The 8,884-nt window shown below is 33.0% G+C and overlaps 1 protein-coding gene across 1 annotated transcript; it reads right to left on the reverse strand.

Annotated features, from left to right (window-relative positions):
* Positions 1–6,160: 6,160 nt before the first annotated feature.
* On the reverse strand, positions 6,161–8,067 carry LOC21386268 (protein DETOXIFICATION 49). The gene is made up of 3 exons (XM_024166978.1): positions 7,924–8,067; positions 6,887–7,702; positions 6,161–6,772 (listed from the first exon to the last, which is right to left on the reverse strand). The coding sequence occupies exons 1-3, from the start codon at positions 8,065–8,067 to the stop codon at positions 6,161–6,163; spliced, it is 1,572 nt and encodes a 523-aa protein (XP_024022746.1).
* Between the last annotated feature and the right edge of the window lie 817 nt (positions 8,068–8,884).

Raw genomic sequence — 8,884 nt, forward strand, 5'->3', positions numbered from 1 at the left:
ATGGAGTAACTACCACACACACACACACATATATATATATATATATATAATAGTACTTTAGTAGCGTCAGATTCCCCAATAAATTGACGTCTTTTTCATCCTAGAACGAAGAGAATAATAAAAATATTTTAGGAAATTATATAGTACATATATAATATGTTACACTTTAACCCCATCAATATTATTGGGTCGTTCAGTAGTACGAAGAGTCTAATTCACGACACCAATATCAGTTTAAAAATTTATTGCTTCATTTTCTTATTTCAACATTCAAAGTTTGTAAGGTATGAAATTCATATTGTGTACATAATCATATGTCATATTGTTAGGCATATAATTGAGAATGAGTTTAAAAGGATCTGAACAACTCCTCCTATATTAGAATAACCTATAAAAATGGAGCCTTATAAGGACCAATAATATGTTACATTTTACAATTTCAATGTTCAAATGTGTTAATAATCATAGCAAGTTTGTAAATAATATTAGTATTTTTAGTATTATTGGGCCCGTTTGGTAACGTTTTTAAAATGATTTTGTTTTCAAATAAAAGTAAAAATGAGATTGTTTTGAGAATCATTCTGTGACCGATTCTGAAATTGTGTTTGGTTAATTTTTTAAGAGATTGTTTTGAGTATAATAAAAAGATAAAATCGTGTTTGGTTATAATTATTAATTAAAATATTATAACATTATTGATAAGTACTAGAAAATGAAACAGAAAAGGAAAAATAACTTTTAATCATTTTCTAATTCCTTCACAAAAATTATTCTCACTGTTTTTTATTTTTGTTTCGTTTTCAAATATTTGCTAAACAAATACGGTTTACAGACCATTTTTATTTTTGTGTCTCAAAAGACGTGTAAAAACGTTTTCAAAAATAAATAAAAATCAATCTTAAACGCACCAATTGTGTTTGTTAGGAACTTTTCTCTTGTAGTAAAAGTTTGTAAGTTCGTATATATTTATATTGTCCAATGAAATATGTGAGAGGAAAACGCGTGGGCGAGGATTCTTTCTTAACAAGTTGTGGCCATGCATGCATGGGATTTGTCCCTCTACAAAATAATTCCCTTTCGGCCGGAAAAGTGTGCTAAAAGATAAAAAGGATAAAGTTAAAGATTCTTTTTTATTTTCTCAGTGCGTGCGTGGGGATATAAACTAGTCTAGAGAGGGTCAAAAAGAGAAGGGATATAAGGATATAAGAATGTATGACTTGACGTATGGAATTTTGTACACAAGGAAAAACATTATAAGAAGTGAAAATATATATTGTAAGATAAATTAAAATATCATGTCGTATAAAATGTTTCTACAGGTGCAAAAATCTTTGATGTAATTATTACTTGTATTTCAAAAAACTGTAATGTGATAACTCTATAAAATAGAGTTATTTTCCTTCTTATTTGTATTTAAATTTATTTTATTCTTAAAGAATTTATTTGTTTTATTTATTTTTAGTTTAGATTTCTGTTGTGTTATTTTATTTTATTTTAGTTGATTTTATTTAATTTTTCCTCTAATTATTTTATTAATCTTCAATTGTGTTTTAATTAGGTGAAAAGGCAATTAAAAAGAATAATTGAGATTAAAAGTAATTCAAAAATTAAAAGTCATCAGACTGCTTTTCCATTTCAGCCATTTACACTCTGCCATGTGGCCAGCATAATCAGAGCTTAAAGGCTTTTTGTTTGCTTCGTTGACGTGTCAATGAGGAAGGCTTTAGAATATAGATGGACCAGAGAAGGGGCCCACCCTTTGTATTTCAGGACATTAGGGTGACTTTTATTCTACGAGTTTTGTCTGTTCTTAATTCTATTACGATATTTTTTTCTTATAAAAAATTTAAATTTTAAAAATTAAAATTATAAACTATGATTTTAAACTCATGAATCAAACGTCATTTAAAATTTTTATATTCTATCTCAATTTATCATTTGTGAGTAATCCTACTAGTATCAGTTATAGTACGGACCCAACTCAATTACTATACATTCTTGCAAGATTTTTTTGATCCTTTTTGTTGGAGTCCATTTCCGTTCTAACTCCAAAAAAACTAATTGATGGTGCATTTAGAATTGGTTTATAATTTTTTTTTTAAACGTTTCTACACATTTTTTGAGGTACAAAAATAAAAACGGTTTGCAAACCATGTTTATTTAGCAAATATTTTGAAAACGAAAATGAAAATAAAAATCAGTGAGAATGGTTTTTATAAAGAATTAGAAAACGGTCGAGAATTATTTTTCTTTTTCTATTTTTATTTTTTAGTATTTATCAACAATGTTATAATATATTAATTAATAATTATAATTAAACATGATTTCACTTTTTTATTATACACAAAATAATATCTTAAAAAACTAATCAAACGTAATTTTATAATCGATCCTTAAATGATTATCAAAACAATTTCATTTTTACTTTTGTACTGAAAACAAAAGTATTTTGAAAATGTTAACAAATGGGATCTGAATGTCTGATTTTGATTCTCACTAAAAGTCATTCTCTCTTCTCTCAAGTTTGACAGAGTTTCAGTAAGAAAACCCACCAAAAAGTCTCCCCAGAATCTTATTTCTCCCCCATTTAAAGATTTTCGACTCTCTGTGTTCTTATGACTTTTCGGTCGACGTCATTCCGATTCTTCTTATCCGGCTCTATCGATTTATTTATCTGCTTCTAATTAGATTTCCATGTGATTGGTTTTCTCTGTGTCTCAAACGACACCGTTCTTCTTTTAATCAAAACTTTTGTCGTTTTACTTTCCTTTTCTTGTTATCGTTTCCTACTACTTAGATTCGTCCTCCACACCTTTCCATAAATCATTTGTGTGATCAGACCTTGACACATCACTTCCCCAATTAATAAAAAAAGAAAAAAAAAAGAGTTCATTTCATGCTCATCCCAAAGATATAGAGATGCGCACACTGGCTAAGACATTGCATTTTTAATGTGGCAAGAGTTCACTTTATGTTTCATGCACCATTAATTTTTCCTAATGTGGCTAAAGTTATAGTTAATTTATCAATCTAACGTATAAATGATCTCTTCTCCAGTACCTATGTCCTAATCTTAACAAATAAAAAATAAAAATAAAAAAACGAAAGACTTTTGATTCACTTAGTCACAAAAATATAAGTATGTCTTACATGATAGAGTAAAATATGAGCAAACATGCAAAGGTATAATAATATTAGTGCTATTGACATTGGGATTAATAATGTGGCTTCAAAATTGTGTCATCAAATTATGTTTTTATTTTAAGATTTTATCAATGTTGAGTTGTGTTATGACCTTTTTAAGTACTGCATCATATGTTAATATGCAAATTAACTTAGTAAACACATTAATCAAATTAATATAATATATTGATATCCAATATATGTTTCGTCACTAGTACTCAACAAACAATTTTTTTTCATTAAGAAAATTGTTGAATGAGATGTTTTAAAAACAGCTGACAAAGAAAAATATCTGCAATTTCGTTAATATTTGGAAACATTAATTGATTCAGAGATTACCTTCCATATGCGATGCATGTTGAGATTTGTTTCTATCTTTGTGCAAACGACAATAAATTTTAAACAAATTATTTGGCGTGACTTGGAAAGTAGGTAATTTATTTCGTCGTATCATGAAGTGTGTGGCATTCCCCCCTCCCCTAAAAGAAAAAAGAGAGAAAGGTGTGAGAGGTGTGGGACCAATAACACGAGGAAACGTGGTCTATGCCACACATGCAAGGTATGGGACCCACGTCAAAAGACGACATTACGTATAGATCGACGACTCTTTCTTTAGGCATGCGGCATGCCACACAATACCTTTTCTCTGACATGAATCATACACGTTTCGTGATAAATATATTATTTGTCAAGCGATAGAAGAATACTAATCAGAACCTATATATTTATCTGAGCTGTAAAATTTACTAAAGTAACTAATTGCATGATTGGTCCCATTGCGGACGTGAAGACATTAAAGATTTTTTTTATTTTTTCTTAAAGAAAGAAAAAACTAATAATATGATTGTAATTATTGAAGTGCTAATTAACCTCAAATTGGAAATTGGAAGCATCGTTAAAAATTTTGATAGAAAGGCTGCTTTGATATAATATTTTCTTAAAAAAGAAAAAACCTACTTCTTTGAGTGAGATCGGTTGGGAAAAGTTTACAATTTCTCTCCCCTCATTAGTTTTTATCAAGTTGTTAGGATAATGGATCTTGTGGAACTCTCTAATATATTATATCTATATATATATATAGGTAACAAAAAAAAAAAATAAACGATGGGTTAAGATGATGGTATTAAAATGGCAATTGTTTTTTATTGCTATTTATATAATTCATATTACACGAAGAATATTACTGAAAAAAGAAACATCAAGATGAATTTACTTCATTGAAAAAGTTGTTCGATGTTATCGATCGATCTTTGATTTTGTGCAACCAAGTAAAGTATGTTTTCGGTTCGTAAACAAGTGAAGAATATTTATTAGTTTAACGATGAAAAAATTAATTGACAGCATTGGTGTAGCGTTCCCGATCGAAATTCATTCATTCGGCAAGATCTATTATTTCATTTTCTAATTAAACTTATGGCTTTATTTAAATTTGGCCGCTGAAGAATGTTGATTGTCTTACTTTGCCCTTATAATTTAAAATGGCACAAAATGACTCCTGAGCTTTTCATAATTGTTGCAACTTTGGTATGTACTTCGGCCAATGAAACTTCAACTAATTTTTTTTTAATTTTGAGCACACGCATATATTATATGAGTGTTTGATATAGAGCAATACAATAAACTTAAACAAAATAGCCTTTAAAATTTAAAATTTATGACAAAGCAATTTTTTTCTCACTCTAACCCGAAGTGTCACATTTCATATTACTTGCAATACCCACATCGATATTGTTCTCGTATATTTCTTTTTACCAACTAGTCACTTTACCTAAATGTAATTAAAATTTGGATTAATCTCATTGCTGCCTCTTAAAGTTTAGGATCATTCCCATTTACCCCTTAAACTTTAAAAATTCTCATTTTACCCTCTAAATTTTAAATTTGTCAAATTTAAGTCCTTTTGTAGGAATTTCTGGTGAATTCAGACAGAAAAATGGGGTGTTAAGTGTGGCCAAGTTTTTTTATATGTTTGTTTTTAACACAATTTCAAATAGAGAGACCATGTGACTGCATTACTCTCTTTTATTCTATCTGTTTTTAACAGAAATTACATAAGGTGTTAAGTGAGAACAATTCAAAATTTAAGGGCAAAGTACAAGTTTTTAAAGTTTAGAGGCCAAACTAGGAATGACCTTAAGGTTCAGAGAAACCAGTGATAATAATTCTTAAAATTTTCAGAAAATTGGTGTTTCTATGGTGAAAATTCAAAAATCACAGCTTAAGAAAAGTTCAAGGGCCTGTTTTGTGTCATTGTGAACTATATGGTCCAAAGTGAGATAACAACTATTTTTGGGGGATCAAATTTGAAATTATATATATTTCTTTTAGAACTGCATTTTTTGACATTCGAACTACAGTACCAACAAATCAACCATTCCATATCTTTCTTACATGATATTAACTGCCATAGAATCAATAGTGAAGCATCGTTTAAACTTTGGCCCGTATGCTTCACAAAGCGCTCCTAAGTCATATCGGTAATCAAATACAATTTTTCCCCATTTCATAAGATACAGAAATATATATGCAATTGAAGTCTTTACTTTTTTGTAACGAATAATCCATCATAATGCATGTCTTCATTATTTCGTAAGAACTCGATGGGAGTTTGTTATAAAGTCGGCGCTTCATTAATTGATCATTTACCAACTATACTTGTTATCAATATATATAAAGTAGCAAACTCAATAAAACGTTGAATTTTCTCAACAAATCAAAAAAGAAATGTTGAAGGAAACTGAAAGAAAAAAGTCACATGAAGACTACTTCATTGATAACCCAGCTCTCGTTTATACAACTGTTTAAGAAAACAAAATCGGAAGGATTGAAATTAAACATCACCAAAACATAAAACGAACATACAAAACTAAGGATCAAACTTCAAAACCATATGTTATTTTCTTTTTCTTTATTTAACTCCCATTGGGGAAAACCAAGTCCAGACCAGAACGGCGTTTGATTTCACCCCTCGATCTAATCATACCAAGACTTCAACGTTTTCATTAGTACTAATACTAATCTGTTCCTCATTAGTATTAATATTATTATTCTCCGCGTTGTTAGTACTACCGGTGAGCTCTTGTGCTCTCTCTGCTTGCTTCTTCCAATCAGTCGTGATCAGCACCACAATCATCACCAGTAAGCATACTATCTGCGCCGCAAAAAGCCCGTACCACAGCCCAACGAGCCCTTCGCCCATCTTGAACCCGACCAGCATTGCCACCGGCAGCCCGACACCGTAAAATGTGATGAGGTTTATGAATGCTGCCAGAGTCGGCCTGGCTGATCCTTTTAAAACCCCGCAAGTCGTCGTCTGGGGGCAGTTCCCTAGCTCACAAAGCCCCACTACTGGCAGCGTTGCTGCTGCCAGCGCTAGGATGTCCTTGTCCGCTGTGAAGATCCTCCCCCACAAGTCCTTCATTCCCACCATGAATGCCATCGCTCCGATACCGGTCAACATCCCACACCATAAGGCCACTAACGACGCTGTTTTGGCCTTGTTTGGTTGGTTTGCGCCGAGCTCGTTCCCAACCCGGGTCGACGCTGCTTGGTTCATCGAATGTGGGAATTGGTAAATCAAAGAGGTCGCCTGTGTATGCATCCAATGATAAAAACATCCACATTAACACAATAAATATTTAAAAATTTTAAGAAATTAAAAAAAAAAATCAAAATAAAAGATTAGGGGAATTCTCATCCTTGCCTGTATCAAAATCCCCATGCAAGCGACAGCCTCCTCGGCATTGTAAAGAAGCCCGGAAAGAATAATCATAAGCTCGTACCACCACCATTCCAAACAAACAGAAATGCAACTGGGAATGGATTGGCAGAGAATCGGTTTCCATTCAGTAAAGCACTCGAGGGACCAACCAGGCCATGACCTCTTGCAAACACCGGAGAAGGCGAGGTAAGCGGCTAGGACTACGAGGATGATCACATCAGTCAAGGTGGCTGCCATGGCGATAGCACGGATACCAAGATTATGGTGGTAAACTAGGTAGTAGTTGATGGGGACATGAACGGCTAGGGCTATAACTGCGCTGATCATAAGGGGTTTGGTAATCTTCTGAGTTCTTAGGTAGATTTTGAGGGGGTTGATGAAGGATTGGAAGATGAGAGAGGGGATGGAGAAGGTTAAATAGATGGTAGCGGTTGCGGCGACGACGGGGTTTTTGCACCAATACAGGAAGAAGAGGTGGGACTTAAGCCAAATGAGGGATATAGGGAAGGAGGCCAAGAGAAGGATGAGGACAGTGCGGTTTAAGGTTTGGCCCATAAGGCGCCACTGGCGGGCACCAAAGGCTTGGGAGGAGATGCCTTCCATGCCGGAGGCAAGGCCCGAGAGGACGGAGTAGCCGCTGATGTTCGCGATGCTGATGGCAAGGCTTCCCCCCGCCAACGCCGACTTGCCCATCTTCCCCATGAAGAACATGGAGATGGCTGACTTGCCATACATCAGGAGTCCGGTCAGAATCATGGGGACGGCTATCATGTATAGCTGCTTGATTTCTTTTAACGCCTGATCATGAAATACATAATGAAATTGAGACGTCAACAATTTTAGAAAAACATGCAAAATGAAATTTTTTTTTTTTTTTTTCTTTTTTTTTTTAATGAATCGAGTGATAGCCATCATGAAGAGAAAATCGTAAAAAGAAAGTCATGAAAATTAAAAATTAAAAAAGATAAAAATAGAGCAAATAAAATAATTCAAAATATAAGGACTAATATAATATGTACCTTCGAGAAATTTTCTCGAGCGAAGCGCTTCGAGTACGGTTGTTGCTCAATGATATCGTCATGAATGATATCTTCCTTTGTATCATATTCATGAGACAACAAAGGAGTTGAACTTTGTATAATGACATAGTTATTCTCATGCATTTTGGAAACTGAACAAGGATTTCTCTATTTCTCTCTTGGTTGAAACAAACTCAGAAGAACAAATGAGAAAACTATAAACTAGATTAAAGAAGAGAAAAATGAGACTCTAAATCTCTCAGACAAAAATAGGACAAGTTTTGCCACCAGAGAGTTATTACTAGTGAACACTCCTAATCTTGATTGTACATAAAACTCACTATGACAAGGGGTATATATAACCAAGAGTGGGATCACTTTCCATATATTATCTTCTTCCATTTTTTTTTTAATAATGTGAATTAATTTCTTGGCTTTGTCTGCGTGCAAGAAGGGTTAGTTAGGGTTTGGTGGTGGGAAATGGACGAGGAGTGAGAGAGATAAAGAAGCCATTCGAGTGGGTTCGTCCTTTAGTGGGAGGCTCTTCCTCGCATTTCATACAGTTGTTAGAGCGCAAATGCCGAAGCAAACAAAGCTGGCAATGCTAGCGTTTCAAAAACTTGCTCCGGGTGCAACTCGGGCGATTCCTGAGTTGGATCCTAATTTGGGACTAAAACACCGAGTCATGAACCAAAAGGGCAAAGAGAACAAATTAAGAGAAGAAGATCTGAGTGTTTAGAGAAGGAAAATTAAAGGATACATGTATTCCTATTATTTTTATTCAACTTTTGAGTATTGGATTATAATAGTAATTATAATTAAGGAGTTACTAATAGTGGTTAAAATTAACAAATTAAGCAAAGTGTTCGGTAGGACGGATAAGATCGAATGAACATTTGAAAATACTTTATTTGCTCATGATCATATAATCATTTTATGCGACTTTATATGAAAGCTCATG

This window comes from Morus notabilis, unplaced genomic scaffold (genome assembly GCF_000414095.1).
Source record: "Morus notabilis unplaced genomic scaffold, ASM41409v2 Scaffold292, whole genome shotgun sequence".
Classification (NCBI taxonomy): domain Eukaryota; kingdom Viridiplantae; phylum Streptophyta; class Magnoliopsida; order Rosales; family Moraceae; genus Morus; species Morus notabilis.

Bases quoted from the DNA above. Each gene is read 5' to 3' on its own strand.
- LOC21386268 (XM_024166978.1), bottom strand. From the start codon at position 8,067: ATGCATGAGAATAACTATGTCATTATACAAAGTTCAACTCCTTTGTTG. The intron at 7,703-7,923 runs GTACATATTATA...TTTCATGATCAG, and splicing joins CTCGAGAAAATTTCTCGAAG to GCGTTAAAAGAAATCAAGCA. The intron at 6,773-6,886 runs GCAAGGATGAGA...ATGCATACACAG, and splicing joins GCATGGGGATTTTGATACAG to GCGACCTCTTTGATTTACCA.